Source organism: Vigna radiata, unplaced genomic scaffold, assembly GCF_000741045.1.
Source record: "Vigna radiata var. radiata cultivar VC1973A unplaced genomic scaffold, Vradiata_ver6 scaffold_161, whole genome shotgun sequence".
Lineage (NCBI taxonomy): Eukaryota > Viridiplantae > Streptophyta > Magnoliopsida > Fabales > Fabaceae > Vigna > Vigna radiata.
The window spans coordinates 141,158-161,424 of NW_014542362.1; the positions used below are offsets into that span (position 1 = coordinate 141,158).

General features: G+C 33.9%; 3 protein-coding genes across 3 annotated transcripts; all 3 read right to left on the bottom strand.

Moving 5' to 3' along the window:
• Window positions 1-839: 839 nt before the first annotated feature.
• LOC106779826 (U-box domain-containing protein 17) lies at window positions 840-3,929 on the bottom strand. The gene has a single exon (XM_014668033.2). It carries the CDS (start codon window positions 3,535-3,537, stop codon window positions 1,393-1,395), a length of 2,145 nt encoding a protein of 714 aa, XP_014523519.1. The 5' UTR covers window positions 3,538-3,929; the 3' UTR covers window positions 840-1,392.
• Window positions 3,930-11,737: 7,808 nt separating this feature from the next.
• Window positions 11,738-13,088, bottom strand: LOC106779787 (fasciclin-like arabinogalactan protein 11). Its single transcript, XM_014667981.2, has one exon. The coding sequence runs from the start codon at window positions 12,964-12,966 to the stop codon at window positions 12,049-12,051; it is 918 nt and encodes a 305-aa protein (XP_014523467.1). The 5' UTR covers window positions 12,967-13,088; the 3' UTR covers window positions 11,738-12,048.
• Window positions 13,089-14,490: 1,402 nt separating this feature from the next.
• On the bottom strand, window positions 14,491-15,651 carry LOC106779791 (fasciclin-like arabinogalactan protein 12). Its single transcript, XM_014667985.2, has one exon. It carries the CDS (start codon window positions 15,557-15,559, stop codon window positions 14,711-14,713), a length of 849 nt encoding a protein of 282 aa, XP_014523471.1. The 5' UTR covers window positions 15,560-15,651; the 3' UTR covers window positions 14,491-14,710.
• Window positions 15,652-20,267: the final 4,616 nt, after the last annotated feature.

Genomic DNA, 20,267 nt, shown 5'->3' on the forward strand with positions numbered 1-20,267 from the left:
ATGTCGATTTAGCAAGTCTGAGATAGCGAGGTATACTAGCATGACCAAGGGACCTTGAACGTACACATAATTAGTGCATTGAGCGTGAGAAGCTACTTGGTTTAACTTATGTGTCTTTTGCTAAATTTTGACAAGGATTTGACTATGGATGTGCATATATGAAGGGACTTTACACACGAACTTGTTCAATTATTTTTCCCTTGAAAGGATATGAGCGCTGTAGTCCCAAATAAAGTGATTATTACTTAATTTGTCATAACACCTCTAACTATTTCTTTTAACATGTTTGGACCAGTTTATTTAAAATATATTTGAAAAAGAGTAAGAAAAAAAATTGAAATTAGTTTTTTTTTTATAAAATAAATGTAAAGTTATAGCATTTGACCTTTTTAATATATATTTTTTTAATTTAAGCATAAAGTAAAGTTACGTCCATCCTCCTCCGCTGAATGCCCCCAACCAGTTTCAATATGTGAATAGCACTCTTCTTAATTGCCTCAACTTTTTTCTGAGTATCTTCGTATGATATGCTGCGCAATATTTTAAGATACCTCCGCATTATGATTCATGACGACACACATTCATTCATAGCTGTTTTTCTCCAAGCACATAGGAATGGAACAAAGCAAGGAAAGTCAAAATCAAAGAGCATCATTCTTCTCTTACGTGATCCACATTCATAGACCTCAAATAATGTTAACACATTCCTTCCTGTGCTCTCTTCATGCTTCGTGGGACAGAATTAGCGGACTATGTTACTACGGAATCATGATGCATGCATGCTACACGCTTCAACCCAACACGGTATCTCAACTCAAAACAACAAATTTCATGACTCAAACTTAACAACAAAGAGAATTTATTCCACCACGCTTTACCAAAGATACATCTGACAAATCCCTGTAACAGAGCAAAAGTAGAGAACCAAATACAAAATAGAAAGAATAGAAAAATGCTGTTTAACACAAGGAACAAATTGTGCACATTAATACACGTGTTGACTCCATGTAAATGTAACAAAACAAGTTTACTTCGTACGTATAAATGCAGATGTGAACTTCAATCATACATACAAAAGTAGTAGCATTACACTTAAAATTCATGTAAATTGGCATTCTTGATGTTTATCTGTAGTGATGGCCAACAAGAGGGACGCACAAAAATAAATAGGACGCCTGAAATGGTCTAATAATTCCATTTTCGAGCATTTTGTATTCGTTCTTGCAAAAACAGATTACACATGGGTTGAAGCTAACTGCTCAACAACACATCCTTCTCTGAATACATCTGGTATTTCTATACTTGTTGACATTAAATGTCAACGAAAGAATGAATAGAGTTACAAAAAGAAAAAATGAACGCAAGAAACATGGGAAATGAGTATTACCACTATCATAAAACAGGAACAGAAATGGACATTGGAAGTGAAACATCACTCACAAAGCTTGTAGTATTCCTGGTTGAAGCTGAATCGCTAGCAAATGCATAACCCACACCCAATCCACCATAATGCAGAGATGCATTTTCACATCTCTGAAACACTCTAGCAAGTGAAGCTGCCTTTCTTCTTGCCCTCTTTGTCCCTGTGAAAAGCAAGGTTTGAAGCAAGCCAGCCAAGGCAGGCGCCCTAACCACCCTCTCAGTTGCCGCTGCACCACCACTCCTGCACAGCTCCAGCAAAGCTGCAACTGCATTCTCTTTACCTCTTGGCGTTCCACAACGCATAATTCCTATCAATCCACCTACTGCTGCTTCCTCCCTCACAACTGCCATGGCGCCAATAGGCTGCCGAACAATCAAGGCCAAGGCACCAGCTGCTTCCTCGGAAACTCCTTCATTCCCCAAAGCCAAGACCATAGCTTTCACTGCCCCTGCCTCTATCATTCTCAAACAATTCTCAGTATGGGTGGAGAGATTAAATAATGCTGTGACAGCATCCTTCTTCCCCCTTTGAGTTCCCTCTTGCAACAACCATGCCAATGCTTCAACAGCTCCCACATTATCCGCAATTTGTTTCTTATACTCGTGGACAGCAGATAGGCTGAACAATGTTGCAGCAGCATTCTCCCTTGCCTCAGTCGTGTGCCCGAATTGCAACACCTCAACAATTGACCCCAAACACCCTTCCTCCACGATCATACTCTTATTTCTTTCAAAAATGGACAGATTGAGCAGTGCAGTCACAGAATTCTCCTGTGCAACAGCATTAGGCGAGGAAAGCAACTTCCTAAGATGAGGAATTGCCCCAGCTTGCGCAATGAAGGCACGGTTTTCCTTTCCATTTTTGGCCAGCAATCTTATCTCCCTGGCAGCCACAGTCTTTGCAACTTGCGACCCATCAGCAAGCTGCTGAATGAGAAGCATGGCCGTCTCTCGGTTAGCTACAAGGGAAGCTTTGGAGGGACAAGCTGTTGCAAACATCTCAACTGATGGATCAACCCCCTCAGGTGGATCATAGGGTACTCCATGTGCGCTGCACCATTGCATAATCAAATTCCTAAGAGCACGATTAGGAACAAGCCTGTTATGAGAAAGCAGTACCCCAGTTTTGGGACAAGTGCAATGCCCCTCCTCCATCCACCTCCATATAGACCTCCTATCATAAGTTTGACCAGTAGAAATTATTACAGGATCACACATCAAGTCCAAGGTTATCGGACAGCAAAAGTCCTTAGGAACCGTAAAAAACGTTTCCGCAATTTCCTGGGTAATCAACCTCTTCCTCGCTCTCTTCTGACTTTCAACTTCCAATTCTTCCTCAAACCCAAATAACAAAAACCTACAATACCTTGTGATAGCCACCATCCCATTAAGCACAGGAACTGTTGGCTCAACATCACCCTCGTGGTTCACAATCTGCTCCTCCAAGGCCTCAACCTCCACCCTACAACTCTTAGCATCGAGCATATGCAACTTATCAACAAAGAAACACCTCAAGTCCTTAGAATCAGGAACCCTCCCACTTTCAAATTCATTCAGAAACCAAAAGAACCTTATCCTAAGGGCGTCATCTTTCTTATCTACGAACAACTTAGCCCTTTTGGACTGTCTCTGCAACAACTCAACCTGTTCCCTAACGTCATCACTGAGTCCAATCTCTCCAACGGGAAAAACATCCAAAAGGGTCGAAAATTCTTGACACAAGTCATGGAAGTGACCAGACACACAATGGTTCTGAAGCAAGAGCCACAGCTTGCTCGATCGGGCACAGTAATCAAGAAGAATCTTAGAGCGATACAGTAGCAAATAAAGCTCCTTTAAGCACAGCACCGCCGTGGGGGTTAGAACGCCACCGTCAGCGGAGTCTCTCAAGCACTCTAACATTGACCGGAAAATCTCTACTTTTCCTACGAGGGCACGCGAGTTCCGGCGCTGGAAGGGGAACCGATTGTCGGAGAAGCAGGATACGACGTCTCCGGAGACGGAGAAAAGTGTCTCCAGCAGCCCCACCTCAGAGAGGTCAACTGGCACAAGAAACGCCTCCAGCGATGGCGACCGGCGCCGTCGAAGCGACGAAAATATAGCCGCCGAAGCCATCGGAGGTGCTTCTTTATCTAAACTCGCGGCGACCCTGATGCTGGTTTCAGGAAAGGAATGGGTTCCGCAAGGAAAGGGAAGAAATTTGGAAGGGTGAAATTTTTACCGGGAAAGTATTTTCTGGGTTTGGAAACGGTGGTGGCATGCTATGAAACAGTTTCGCGGTGGTTGAGTGAAGAAATTTGAAGGTTTAAAGTAGGAATGAAAACAAGTTAAGAAAGAGATGAATTAGGAGTCGATTATGCTAATAATTTCGGCCGAATCCGCGTACGCAAGCGGAAAAAGATGGGAACAGAGGGACTGAATTTCCAAAGACTTTTGCTTTGGGTAATAAATAAATTATTTATTTTTTATTTTCCCACACTTTCTCTCTCTCCAGGAAAATTCAATGAAGCCGTCCAGAAAATGATTTCCTTAGTTTGACGGATGATTGATTATGTACTCTTTTATTTATTTTTATTTTTCTCAAATTGTTTTAACTGTAACTATTTGAGAAAGGAAGATGATGATCACAGCAGAAAGATACAGGATGAAGAGTTAGTTCGGTTTGGTTTTCTAGTTTTTTTACCACTGTATGAAAATTATCAGCAGTTTTTAAAATTAATCTACAGTCAATATTTAACACCATGAAAGATTGAAGCTTGCATAAACAATTTCCTGTTACGTCATTCAGTAGTATACTTTGTTCAACAACCTCATAGAAGATTATCACTAATTTAATATTAATATTTAAAATATTCTTTTTATTCAATTATATTTTTTTTTCTTAAACGACAATGTATAATTTATTTTATTGATTACTTAACTTGAATGATCAAGCAACTTTATAAACGATCACGTTACAAAATCGAAAAAATAAAATAAAATAAAGACACTGATAAAAGTCCTTTTATATTAATTGCTCCAAATCCATTTGTTGGAATGTCTCTAATGGAGTGATGTACTTGCAAAGTCTGGGATGTTCTTCAACAACCAATTTAAAATGTTATTTTTTGTAATTTTTAATTTTGATTAACATTTTCTACGTTGAATTAAATAATTACAAAAATTATTTACTTTGCAGAATTAGACAGCCGAATTTCTAATAATAAAAATTTTATGAAAATTGAAATTACATATTTACACAGGTATAGTCATGAAAGATGAATGAAGCAAAGCAGAATAAAACACCCACTTCAACTTTGGTTTATTTTCATCCTAATTTTTTAGAAATTTAACGATGCTCATAAGAAGTTTAAATCGTGTCGTGTGGAATAACTTAATTTCGGGTGATAAAAAAATAAAAAGTGGCTACCCTTTTCAACAAAGTCACTAATTTACGAGCAAGTTGTGTGAGAAATAATTACAAGAACCGACCACGGAATTTAAAATCATAAACAAAACAAAAAATTTTAGGTGGTAATTTAGTATGGCCCGTCAACAATATAACATTTATTGTTCCTCAAAATTAATCTATGGACACCCTTTCAGAAACGCAAGGCACTGAATTTTCGTAGGGGCTTCCAAAACGTTAGACTTTTAGACAAAATAAAAAAATAACTCTCAATTTATGAATAAATAAAATGAATATTGTCGGAATTCCTTTTTAATGTCACATATATATTGGTGATCCCTGATCGAAATCATTTTTTTAAAAATTAGATTACTAATTAATTGATTTAAAGATATAAGAACAAAAATAAAATTTCAGGAGGACGGAAACCATTAAATGTGCTTTTATTATTTGGCGTTAAGAAGGAGGGAGTTGTTTAAAGCTTGCACTTGCACATGCATGGCCTCTTGGGTGCCTCGAAGATGAAGATGACTTTTGAACCACACCAATTTTTTACTCTAAAATAATGGGTATATGAAAAGTGTTCAAATTTAAAACAAAATAATTTTCTTTCTTTCCTAATCCAACCACTAAATGAATATTTATTTATTTATTTATCAAAGTTATTAGATTGAGAGGAAATAGAAAATTAAGATAAAGAGATTAATTTTCTTAAATTTGTCCTAGAATTAATTTATATATTACTTTTCTTACTAAATAGTTGCCCAAAGATACAAAACTTAAATTTATGTACTATTGCTATAAGTGAATTGTTTACTCCCCTTCCCTCCAAACGGAAAAAAAGGAAGGTGCTTATTTTATGTGGATATATATATATATATATATATATATATATATATATATATATATATATATATATATATATATATATATATATATATATATATATATATATATATATATATATATATATATGTATAAGTAGTCATGTATAATATAAATATAAATATTCAAATACCATAAAGCTTTGAATAGGTATTAAAGTTGAGTGGCACCGTTTGGTGGACAAAATAATATTTAGGTCTAGAATTTAGGTTTAAATTGTAATTTAATCTTTATTTTTCTTAAATTTGTTCAATTTAGTTTTATTTTTTAATTTGGTTCTAGTTTTCAATAATTTTATTCGATTTTGTGATTTTTTTCTAATATCTTTTAAATGAGTATTGAACGGTTTAAATTATGTCTCAGTTATGTAGTGATAAATGTCAGTGTTTTATATTCAATTTGGTAAAGGAAAACGACAGTGATTATTTTTGTCTATTCGTAATGGTTCCGCAACAGAAGTATATACAGGTGAGGTAAAAAGTCTACCATGTTTTACTTTGGTTCTAAACCAAGGCAAAAAAGTGTATGCTTTTGCCTCAATTCAAATGCAACCGAGGCAGTAGAGGATGTTCCTTTTTTAGTCTTTTTTTTCGCCAGACTTTTTGACCTCGGTTACTGGTGAACTGGGGTAGTAGAACGGTTTTTTTTTTTATATTTTATGAAAGAATACAGTGTTATGTAATAGGATATAAGTCTGTTTTAATATATGCATTTAGTGGTTCCATTACACAAATAAAGTTGTGACTAGGTATCAATCCATATTCTCCAATAACAACTTCCATTTCAGAATGTTTTCTAATGCTTTAGAAATTCCCCATCTCTGAAAGTTAATAATAATGGGACATGTGATTCGTAAAATGATTGAAATCAATTTTTGTAGATAACTCCTCAACTGTTGAAATCTGGAAAAAACCAGTATGCAATCCTTTGGATAAATTGTGCAAGGATGCATGACTCTTGCAAAAGTGATTTGTGAGGTAAAACATTGGAAGGGAAAAATTGAAAAGTATTAAACTAGCCAGTGATGTAGGACAAAACTGAAATAAGTTCTTCTGCAGGTTAAGGGCACAAATCTGAACACTCACCATTAACCGCATTTCGAAATGTGGCACCCCTTAACCGCATTTCGAAATGCAACACCCCTTAACCGCATTTCGAAATGCGACACCCCTTAACCGCATTTCGAAGTATGGTTGGTTTATTTTGGGGGTGCATCTTCGTTGTTGTCCACATTTCGCATTGCGGTTGAAGTGAAACACAGTTTGCAACTTTTAGGAGTTGTCTCTTCTTCTTCCTCTCCTCCAATGTTGAGATCACCACCACCAAGTATCACCAGCACCAGCAAGCACCACCACAGCACGGATCAGAAACAAAAATAGCAATGTATAAACAGTAAAACTGAATGGGAAAGAAATGCTATAAAAGTGAAGGCTGATGGGAAGGGAGTGTGGGGTGCAAGGAGGTTGGAATATAATTAAATAATCATTAATTATGCTTTGAATTTATTAAACGAAGGATAAATGAGTAAATTTGGAGGTGCAGGAAGAAGGAGGTGAGTTGCAGGGAGAAACACTCTTTTCATAACATATGGACCCAAAATGTCTTCATTTTTAAATTCGTTGACAAAGGTATGCCCCTCAAAGGTCTCGTCGATGGAGTGGGACTCGAGGACGTGGCCGCACTCAAAGCAGATGATGTCGCCAGTGGAGTGGTCGGGGGCATGGTCACACTCGGAGTAGACGGCGCAAGAAGAAGGCACAAGGGAGATGGGAGATGAAGACACTCTTGCGTGAGAAGAAGAATAATAATGCACTAGGGTAAAGTGAAAATATTAAGGGATACTGACTCGGTTGTCTTCTTAACCGATGTCTAAAGTGTAATTTCAAAATGAGATTTTGCAGGTTTTTATGTCTCGATTATGAAGCAACCGAGGTAATAGACGGTTTGAAATTACAAAAATGTCACTGCATTTTTTTATACTTCGTTTTTTTAGAAACCGAAGCGTATTACCTGCGTTAGAATCCCCGTTTGACACTAGTGGCAGTTTCATTTTATTAAAATGGAATAAATTAAAGATTAAATTTAATTTCTATATAAATATTAGAATGATATTTTTATTAAATTTTTTTAATAAATATTTTAATTAAAATTAATATATTTTATAATAATAATATATTAAAAGAAATCAATGTAATTATAATTGTAATAAAAAATAAAGAAAAGAAAATTTAAAAATAATTATTTTACATGAAGAAAAAGATATATATATATATATATATATATATATATATATATATATATGTATGTATGTATGTATGTATTTTATAATGGTTTTAACTTTTTAAAATTTTAAACTAACGGTGGTGTTAGTCTCACTTTTAAAATTTTTATTATAATTTTATATCAACTTTAACTTTAAATTAGAAAAATTTAATAAAAAAATAAATTTTAATAAAATTATCAACATAATACTCATATAAAAATTTTATTTAGTCCAAATCTATTCCATTTTTTTTTTTAAAAAAAAAGATATGAAACAAATTCAATATAAAACACTAATATGTGCTACTACATTCACTAATGCAGAAATAGTCTTTAGCGTCATTCCTTAGACATCGAATCACATAATATCTAATGTAAAACATTGATCGATGGCATTTTCGTCAATAAGTTGTTCTTGTAGACGTCGGTTAATAGGGTCCGACGTCTAGACGTCGGTTACAAGTGCATAACCAACTTAAAACACGTCAATTCGTATAATTAGACACCAAAATGGGCGGCCGAAATATTAGACGTCTAAATATTAGACGTTCATCCCCCTCAGATCCGACGTCTAAATGGCCTGACAGGGTAGGTGAAAAGTTGATTTGAACGTCAGCTCCCCTTACATCTGACGTCTATATACACCACGAGTATTAATTTTTAAATCGAATGGACGTCATATTAGTGGGGTCCCTGACGTCTAGTTGAGAATAGACGTCGAGCACTGGGGGCACCGACGTCTTGATTCCTTTTAAATAAAAAATCGCGAACCCACGGTTACACACACTTCATCGTCTTCCTCTTCGCCTTTTCTCTTCGCGACATTGCATTTCCAGGTGCGTTTTATCTCTTTTGAATTGTTTAAACTTACTTTTACTCCGATTAAATTAGTCTTTGATGGATTATCTTCCATTTGAACCGATTAAAATGAGTTTTCGTTGTGTTTTGGTGCAGTTTTTCTCATGTCTTTGGGTAGCATAGTAGCACCTAAATCACAAAATTCCCCCAATTTGATTTTGCTTTCCCAATTGCAGAGACAATGGATGTTTCAACAAAAAGAACAATACAATTTTCCACCTTTGCCCTTTCTTTATTTCATCTCAGCAAAAATTATAATATATTTACTTAATTCTTTAATTCTAAATTTTAAAAAATCCTATTCACACACGTTTTTTTTGACACGTGTATTAAAAATGCAATGTCACCAGGTCACGTCACACACTGATTAGCGTCGTTTGATGAAATTGACGGAAATGATTTATTTGCATCAAATTAATAAAAATAAGGACTCAATTGAGACGCCAAAAAAGAAAATGACCTATTTGAAATTCTGGACGAAAATAGGAACATATATTGAGACATTGAACCTTATTACTATTATTACTATTTGTTATATGACATTATATAGCATGAAATAGGAATCTCTGTGATTTGAATCATTGAACATCTTATGGCATTGCACTGTGAATTCGATTAAGAATAAAATGAAGAAAATATTGTGATCTATCTACCATGGCTAGAATGGTTATCATGGAGAGAGTGAGAAAGGTAGAAGGATTGCAGAAGTTGTATAATAATTACCCTTATTTTCTCATAAAAAACCTAACATTAAAATTTGAGTTTAATTACACACATAGTTGAAACATATTTTACTTTTTAATTTTGAAACACATTTTACTTTTTAACATAATTTTTAATGTATCATTTACAATCTATTATAGTTTATATGATCTAAATCTATAAGAAAAAATTATATATAAAAAATTTAAATGAAATTTTATAAATATATACATATATACTAAATGAATAATTATAATATAGTAGAAAAAAAGTCTCCATTTTTTCCACTATTAATTTTGATACAAGACTAAAATAGACTAAAATGTCTTAAATAAAATCAACAATTCAATAAATTTCAATACTCTTATATTCTAGATTGCTAAAATACGCTTCTACCTCTAAAACTTTTCCCACTAAAGACAAATTTTCAATTATTAACTTATGTTTAATAGAGTTTGGTTTCACGGCTTGACTCTCTAAACAATCCAAAAACTTTAATGCCTCGTAAGCATGGACATTTCTAAATAACCCAATGAACCTACAGAGTATTTTTGCTTATAGAAAGTCGTTCAACACGTTATAATCGATTACAAGTCTTCGTAATCAATTACAAGGTCATAAAATCGTTTTTGGAGTGCACGACTTCAATATTGATCAAATGAACAATGCGAAGTCGTGCAGGGAGCGACTTGTCTATTTTCATATTTTTTCGCAAATTTACCCATTTCGGTAATAAGAAAGACAAATTTGCGTACAAAACCCCTCGTTTCCTTAAATACCCTAAAACCACTAACGAGATCACCCTGAAGGCAGGCAATATCCCTTAATAAATGTTGTGTAGTGCTTAAGATCTAAAGCCGCACCCCTTTCCTTCTCTTCACGTCTTTCGACATCTCTATCGCATCCTCCATCTCCCCCAACTTAAAAGTCTATGAGGAATTATTTATATAAAATTGATTTATATATCAAGTATACTTATATCAAAGTTAATTTTTGATTTCAGATATATGTTTGGGATCAGTAACAACTTGGGGTACAATGATGACTATGGGTTCATTGATCCCCAAGTCATTCACGAAACAAATGATTTTGATCAGATCACAACACATCTCACAAGAAGATTTGCAAGTGGCAAAAAAATATATTTTATGCCTTATATATTTGGGTAAGTGAACTTTGTTAACATAATAAAGTTCCATATATAATAATTAAGTTATTATGAATTTCAGGCGCCATTGACAACTTCTTGTTATTTCTATACAGGAGAGTTATGCCTTGTGGTTCTGCTCATTGCACAAGTCTCCTCCCACACATCTCAAACAAGCAGTTGATTGGTAAGAACCTTAATGTTTGGACTTTTTTTGTTAAATAAATTCTAAAACCTTATATATATATATATATATATATATATATATATATATATATATATATATATATATATATATATATATATATATATATATGAGATCAATTGCTAAAAGTAGAAAGCTTGCATGGATTTCTCTCAAGGTTTGACATATGCTAAAGCCATACTTTCTTATAGTTGTTTTTTTTAATGATTTTCACTAACTATTTACAACTATGATGATATATTGTAGTGTAACAAACAGAAGGGGTCATATGAGTGCGGATACTATGTAATTTATTGGATGACCAACATTATTCGTTCTCATATCACAAGAGGCTGGGAAACGGTAATATTTAAATTTAACAAATTTAGAATTTCTCCAACATTTGGAATTCATATACATTGATTAATATCAATTGTCTTGTGCAGAAATTCAAGACTACTACAACAATTCCTGAGAAGCCACTTTCATTCATATGGAAAGCTGCTGCAAAATATTTAGTTATATTATATAATAGTTCATAGTTATTAGATTTAAAATACATTTGAATATGTTGATTTAAAGTTATTAGACTTTGTACATTATGTGATATTAAAATACATTTTGAACATGTTTGATCTGTTGAAATTGAATCTGTACATCACAAAAACAGACCTGCTATTAAAAAAAACTCCAGGAGAATATGTTGCGGTTGTGACCACAACCGTGGTAGAAAGTTACGTTTTTTATTTATTTATTTTTTTCAAAAAGAGTTTTGGCCGCGGTTGTAGCATGAACTGCAGTCTATTCCCAGCTTTTTACCGCGGTTCGAACCGCAACCTATAGTTGAACAAATTATTTTTTTTTTAAAAAAAAAAGGAGATTTTGACCGCGGTTACTATTACAACCGCAAAAATAACCGATTTTCCTTTGCTCCACTAGTGTAACAATAACACAATTTGTCTTCACATCCCTCGAAATCATCTCATTATGCAAAGCCAGGAATGGATCAATTACCAGAAGTAAGAAACAACTTACTAAAACAAAAGAAGTAAGAAAACCCATCATGGCATGCATGCATGCATACATTTTCACCCTACACTATACCCATAAACCAGAACCCCAAGCACCAAAGCATACATATCACTCACAAATGCACAACAAAAAGTTCGAATCCCTCGTTTCATTCCATCCACACTTACCTCAGATCATAACTCCACTCACCAAACCCACCACTCCAACAACAACAACCTTATTCACCCATTTCATCGAACAACCAGCGGAAACACCCGCGGGCAAAGCCTTCCCGTCGCTGCCATCATCGCTGGCGGTGCTACTATCATCCGCCGCTGTGGAATTTCCTTTATCAGCCTTCGGCAACCCTTTTTTCGCCAAGGACGGCGCTGGAGCTGGCGCCTTGCTGGGTAGCACGAGATCGAGAGGGAGAAGCACCTTGTCCACCTGGTATATCGCCAACTTGTTGTCGGAGTAAACGGTTCCGGTGACGGAGGCGTTGACGGCGCCGGTGGCCATGCTGACCTGGCTACCTCCAAAAGTGGTGACGTTGAGTTGCAGCCTCTGGGGGTCGTCACCGGCTTGAGTTTGAACCGGGTTGGTAAGAGTATCGAAGTTTGAGATGGCAATGAAGGAAGAGAGAGTGTGGAACTGCAAAAGCTCCACCTTCTGTCTGTCGGTAAGAGAGTTGAGGAAGCCTGGTTTGAGTTTGGAGAAGGCACTGTCTTCCGGTGCAAAGAGGGTTAACCCTCCCGAGCTTGAAGTTACGAGCTGTGAGTTGAGTTGGTTGATGAGTTGGGTGGTTTTCAAGAGGCGAGTGAGAACGGAGAACCTTTTGGCTTTTCTTAGGATTTGGACTATGTCAATGGTGGGGCCTTTGGGGGTGATGGTGGGTGTAGGGGCCCCAGTTGGGGTCACCGGGACAAGAGGGACAGTGTTGAATCCCGGTGCCGGTGCTGTTGCCGGCGGCGAGGGCTGGGGTAACGGTGGTGATGGTGTTGAAGGGGGTTGAATTGGTGAGAGTTGGGCTGAAGTGGTGTAAAATAGTGCTAGAAGTAGAATTGTGGTGGGCATAATGAAAGATTGAGATTCTTGCATGATCCTCATTATAGAGTTTTGTTTTTTAGAGTTATTGGGGTGTGAGACAGAATGGGAGAAGAGGTTGGGTTTTTATTTTGGAGGAGGAAAGGTGGTGCATCAGAGTGTGATAATGGTGGAATGATGAATGATTGTTTGGTTGAATGTTTAGCTGGAAAGATATAGAGAAGAAATGAGGGAAAGGTGGTGCATCAGAGTGTGATAATCACATCCATCATTGGATGCATGGTTCCATCAAAACCTAATATGGTAGCAATCTAAAGTGGCGTTGTCTCAGGGAGATTCAGGTGAGGGTGGAGTCATCAACACTTAACCATGCACCTCCTATTCTATCACACACCTCATAAAATATGCTGGACTGTCTACCCTCCTCCATGTGTTACATCCACCACTTTTTAAGTTTTTTTTTTTTTTTGTCCTTTTTATAACAAAGTTAAGTGTTTATTCATTAAGGATAGAGTAATGATGTAAATATAATTAATATCTCAAAATTTTTAATCTAAACACTTGTAGTGAAATGAATTTGTTGAGGATTTGTATAAGGGCACCTTCAATTAAGGAAAATGATATTTTAACACCATTTTTTGACATCATTTTGACACTCCACACGTGTCAAAATGTGGTTGGACGATTTCAAATTAAAAAAATAAACTTTGGTTTTTCTCTTCCAAATATACTCCTGCCTCAATTTTTTTAATTTCGTCCAATCACATGTTGACACGTGTGAAGTGTCAAAAAATGATGTTAAAATATAATTTTCCATTCAACTAATAGATAAGTAAAGAAGAAAGTAAAAAAGTAACAAATTTTAAATATAAAAGACAAGTTATGCTTAAAAAATATTCTAATTCTTAATTGTTCCAATACTATTGATTGATAAAAACATTTTGAAATGCTTGGTATGTTTTGGTGCCCACGACAATAATTTTATGAAACTACTTTTAACTTCAGTTTTTACAGGTCCACAAATCTTTCATAGATAATGAAAAAAATACTCTCTTTTTTCACTACAATGACCATAATTTCTGATCTCAAATCAACTATAAGACAACTTAAATTAAATTCAATCAGAGATATTTTCTCCTCACAAAATACTGGGAAGCCCACGTTTTAAAATATGACATCTGAAGTATTTATATATTACTTTTCTCATATTTATGACTAGAAATCTAGTATCACAAGTAATTAATTTCTGTGGATATACAATGTAAAAAGGTCATTGTATAACACTTTTTCTGTTTGTCAAAATTTATTAAACAGAATTTTGAAAAATAACACTGATATATATAAAATTTTTATATTTATTTAACACTATCTTTTTTTATTTTTTATTTTTTCTTAAAAAATATGAAAATTTATTTCTTCATAATTATTTTATATTTATAATATATATCAAATATGAATGTAAAAATGTTTCCTCCTATCATTATTCTAATGTACTTACAAATTATTTATTTTTATAATAATAAAAAATTTGTTGTGCTACTCATTGACGACAGAGAGGAAGAAGATTTCCCAGCGGTGCACATAACCGAATAGAAAACAAACAGATATTCCTTTCTTCTTTGATAATAAAACGAATTACAAATATTTTTCGCATGATCACAAAACAAAAACAGAACAAGAGTTTCCATAACTCGCAAACAACGCTTCTCCTAAGCAATAAACAAGTCAATACAACATAAACACAAGTCCACAGAAGTTGCCTGTTTGTCTTGAAAACATATTAGAAACTTGGAGAAATTGATGTTCTTCAACATGACATTGTAGCTGCTGCTGCAAGCAGACCAATCCCAAAGGACACCAAGGTTGTTCCACGAGTGCTTACAAAACTGGTGGCTCCAGAGCTGTCCTTGGTTGCTTGAGCTTGGTCATCATCTTCTGCTGAAGAGTTTTCCTTATCAGCTTTAGGTGCCTTGGCCACAGCTGGAGCTGGAGCTATAGACTTAGGCTTAGAGAAGTCCAGCGGAATGAGAACCTTGTCCACATGATAGATTGCAAGAGTCTTATCTGCGTACACAATGCCTGTGAGAGTGGCATTCACCACCCCAGTTGAAATGTTCACACTATTACCATATGCTGTTACGTTCAGCTGATACCCTGTGGGGCTGTCACTGGCCAGTGTCAGCACAGGGTTGCTCAGAGCGTCAAAGTTTGAGCTTGACACGTAAACGGGGAGGACATGGTACTGTATCAATGCTTTTTGTTGTCTGTCTCCCAGAGAATTGAAGTACCCTGCTTTGAGTTCTGAGAAGGCACCATCATCTGGTGCAAGGATGGTTAAGCCTCCGTTCTTTGAGGTCACAAGCTGTGCGTTCACTTGGTTGATGATTTGGGTGGTTTTCAGCAACCGGATTAGTGTGTTGAATGACTTGGCCTTCCTTAGGATCTTCACGATGTCTTGGCTGCCAGAAGTATCACCCGCAGAGGGTGACTGGGGTAATGCTGGAACTAATGGCTTTGCTGGTGCCGGAGCCGGTGCAGCGGGAGCAGGTTTTGCAGGAGCCTTAGGAGCTGCAGCTGGTGACTGAGCTAATGTGGTGATTGAGAAAATTGGGGCAATTAGAAGGATTGAGAATAAGAGAGTTTGTTTTATCTTCATGTTGGAAATTGAAGGCTGTGATTTTTTTGGTGCTAAATTGCAAATGAATTGGATGTTGCTATTGCAAAGAATGGTTTGATTTGTGGAAGGTAGAACGGGGGAGGGTGATTATATAGATGGAAAGTGAATGAAAATTAGGTACAATGTTGAGTTGTAAAATAACTTATGGTTGTTTTTGTGGGGATATCTGTTCACCATCTGCTATGAATAATAAGGTGGAATATCAAGGCAGATAAAGTTGATTGAGAATGGATTTAGCTGCTTATGACATTGGCTTTTGCTTGAAATGCAGGGAAAATTGAATGAGAAGTGAGATCTCAGTTGGTTGTGGATGATATAGAAGATGCAAACTAGTGCAGAAAAAGGAAGCATCCTCTATTATCATTCGGGTAAGCAGATGTGAAATTAAATCAATCACAATTAAGCAAGCTAGCAGTAGTAACTGTTAAAGCCTCTTTTTTCTATATTTGTTTCAATTAATCATCAAAAAGCCAGGTTGGAATATCTGACAAATGTCGGAACAATTAAACATAACTCAAGTCAATTTATCGTTGCAGTCAGCGAGACAAAAACCAGATCGAAGCCAGGTTCATTAACATGAACTTTGCATTAGGTTTGTATACGTTCTTCCTTCTTAAAAATTCATCAACAGAACACTGGTTTCTGAGATTTAAGTACACATGAGTTGATAAAAAACATATTATTTTGCTTTTAACTAAATATAACAAGGAAAAATGGCCGGTATTCACAGGAAAAATGGCTGGTATTCACAAGGAAAAATGGCTGGTTCACATGGTAGATTAATTAGGGTTGACAAAAAAAACCCGTACTCGGGGACATCCGCGAATAAAATCTGTAGGTAGAAGATACTCGCGAATAGTAGGTATTTTAATATCTGTTTGTTAACGGGTCGGATTCGGGTATTACACTTTCCATACCTATAGGTACCTGTTACCCATTTAAAAGAATAAAATTCCAATTTTACCTTCTAGGTTCTAACTTTCAAATACTTAGCTTCTTCGTTCTCTATCGTTAGGAAACCCTAAATCTCATAAATTTTTTTCATACATTCTCCTTCCATTATTAGCATTGCAGTCACATAGGGAGAGAAGTATGTGAACGACTTCATCGTCAACATTCACCCTTCGAAGGTCATGGTCGTCGCTAACAAGGAGGAGGAAGACGTTGCGCTAGGTGGACGGAGGACAACAACTGTCATGATTGAAGGAGGAGACGAACACGGGCATGAGCTTCGAGTTGGAGCCTTCGAGCGCGGCCTGGAGCTCGAGCGACGCGCACGCGACAATGACGACTAAGTTTGCGGCGAGTCGGTAGAGGTGGCTGACGGAGTGGTCAACGACGTGAGGAGATGACACGACGACGTGAGGAGACGACACGACGACGTGAGGAGACGACACGACGACGAGAGTGAGATACGACACAACGACAAGAGTGAGATACGACACAACGACAAGAGTGAGATACGACACAACGACAAGAGGCAGAGGGATATGGCACGTCTTCTGGGTTCAAATTCCAGGTCAAAGTGTTTTAGTGTAGATCTAAGCTTGGAGAAAATGGTCTCAACAAGTTTTTTTTTCATAGAGTAAGATTTTGTTGAAAGGGAGTTCTGGGTGTTTGGTTGTTACTATTGATAGTGTTTTGGAGGATGAGGATGACAAATTACAACCACCACCATGAGGTCAAAGTGAAGAATTAGGGTTTCTGAGTTTTGAAAAGGAGGATAAAGTTTTGGGCCAGAAATTAGGCTTGGATAATAATGCACAAACTACTGGAAAACCCGTATCCAACGGGTATCCGCAGATAGAAAAAAATTCGCGGATTTTTTTTATGCGGTAACAGGGCGGGTACGGGTACAGTTTTTAACATGCGGGTCGGGTTGTAATAGACATTATCCGTGTCCGGCCCAACCCGTTACCATCCATAAGATTAATTTAGACTTTAATTTATAAATTAATCATATTTTTTTATTAATAATTAAAAATGTATTCTATGTGTACCTGTACAGATAAATCAAGTCACACTAAACTTGTACCGACACGTATAAATAGATCAAGTCACATTAAATTGATTGTCCATATTAGTATGAAATCAATTACTGACCATCATATTGAATCATCCAACTAAACTAAATAGGCTAGTGGTTAGATTTAACATAATCGGATCGTCATTAGATAGGACCTAATAAGAAACCCATACATAAACCTATAAATAGAAAACGAATATATGGTTATTAGAATTTTTGTGACACATTTATTATAACATTAATTGCTTAACCATTCAAATATTATACTAACTTAAGCTTTAGATTATTTTTAATAGATACATTCCATCCATTGTAGAGCATAATCAACAAGAAAAAGAGTTGAAAAAATGAAAAAAAAATGTTAAAAGCGAACACTCCATTTCATATACTAAAAACAAAAACTACTTTATATATAAATAATGTTTAATTTATATAATAATTTATAATTTAATTATTATAAAAACTAATTAATTTTTATCTCCAAAATTACGGTTGAGATTACCTCTATGTTCAATATTATCTAATTATTATGCAGACAACTTTGTATTTAAAGCAAAGTAATTTTTTTCTTTATTGTGATATATAATGGTTATTTGATAGAGTTATTGATAGGGGTGGGTAAATAGAACTGTACTGCACTGTTAAAAATTGTATTAAACTAAAAACTAATTTGTTTAAACTGAACTGAACTATAAAATAGTTCAGATGTTTTTTGTTTAATGAAACTGAACTGTACCGTACTAAATTGTACTAAACTACGATATAAACTGAACTGAATTACTAACTAAATTGTAAATTGTACTAAACTACAATATAAACTTAACAGAACTACTAACTGAATTGTAAATTGTACTAAACTACCATATAAACTGAACTAAACTATTAACTGAATTGTAAACTGCACTAATTTTAACTACTATACCATTTTTTTTTTACTTTTTTTAGAGGAAAAATACTCTTATTAGAAAGAAAAACAAACCACCTGAGTATATAAATTAATTAGTTTATGTATAAATTTGTTTGTAAAATTTCATCTCATTAATTTTTAAGGTATAAATGACATGTAGTTTATAGAAAAAATAAAGTTTTTTTTTTCTTCCATAAATATTTCTTTATAAAGCTAATGCGACCCTACTAGTTTAAAAAGTATATGAATAGAATGAAAAATAAAATTAATATATTTAGTACAATTTATATGAACTTCATCTAATACCGAATGCGTAAAAAGAGAATGTTAATAATCAAATATCTAAATTTAATTTATTTGAATTAATATATAACAAATTAAATTTAAAGATAAATTAACTCAACGTTTTACACTTTTGTAACAAAGTAGACCATTTTTATCAATACAAGTTAACTGAACCGAAAATTTATTAAGTTGGTTTTTAAAAATTGAACCATAAAATAGTATATTTATGTTATAGTAAAAATAGTTAGTTCTTTATAATATAACAGTATTATAGTATAGTTGAGTATAACCCTAGTTATTGATTATAATTTAAAAGTTGTTATCCTAACACAAATTATGATAATGAGAAACAAATCTCTTATAATCGTAATATAAATACTTACGGGTCGTAAAATTATTATGAATATGATAATAATAATCTGAATGGTGACAGTATTCCTTGAGTAAATATTAGAAGATTTCATTCATTAATTTACATATATAAATTAGTACACTATACATTATTGAATTGATTTTGAGGAGGTTTCGAAATGGTTAACATTATCTTGGTATGTCAATATAAAATTCTTAAGAAAAAAATAAATACTTTTATTAACTTGAGATTTTGTTTATAAATTATTTATTATATTTGGATTTATTTCTTCTTCTTCTGTTTTGTATTTTAGCAATTATTTACTTAATCTTGTGGATATATAAAAAAAATTGTACAGATCCATTAATGAATATCCACTTAATTAAAGGGAGTGCTTGTGCCATTTGGTTCTCCATCTCTAACAACAAATAAATTTAGTTATAATCGTTAACATTTTAGTCTTATTAATTAATATTTTAAAATGACATTTAAGTTTAGATGTGTTAAATGATAGAAACAATTTAAATGATATTTTAAAACATATATAATTCTACATATTAGAATTAAAAAATAAAATTTTAAACAAATTAAAATACATAAAAGAAGCTAAAACCGTAAAGTGAATATATTAAAAAAATAATCATGCAAAATCAATCAAAGACAAATTTGAACTTGTTTAAACAAATTTATCTTTCCATATTTAAAAAGAAAAGGAAGTAAATAAAATAAAATAGCCTTTCATAACTAAAATCAATTATTGTATATGTTCAAAATAATATTTGCGATAAATTATTTCAAATAATTAAAAAATTAGTTTTTATAAACTTATTTTACATTTATTTATTTATTTATTCTTTTTTAAATATTTTAAAAAAAAAGCATTTGAAAACACTCATAATTATGTAAAATAAAATTATTTACACTTAATATATATATATATATATATATATAACAAAGTGATTCACATTTATAAAGATAATATAATCATAACATAGATATAAAAAAAATAAATTCTTGAATATTTTTAAAATGAAAAATAAATAAAAAATTAGCTTCAAATGAATATAAAATTTGTATATGTAAAATATCATTTTATATATATATATATATATATATA

What these genes read in the sequence shown, in the direction of transcription:
- LOC106779826 (XM_014668033.2), bottom strand. Translation starts at nt 3,537, where the DNA reads ATGGCTTCGGCGGCTATATTTTCGTCGCTTCGACGGCGCCGGTCGCCA.
- LOC106779787 (XM_014667981.2), bottom strand. Translation starts at nt 12,966, where the DNA reads ATGAGGATCATGCAAGAATCTCAATCTTTCATTATGCCCACCACAATT.
- LOC106779791 (XM_014667985.2), bottom strand. Translation starts at nt 15,559, where the DNA reads ATGAAGATAAAACAAACTCTCTTATTCTCAATCCTTCTAATTGCCCCA.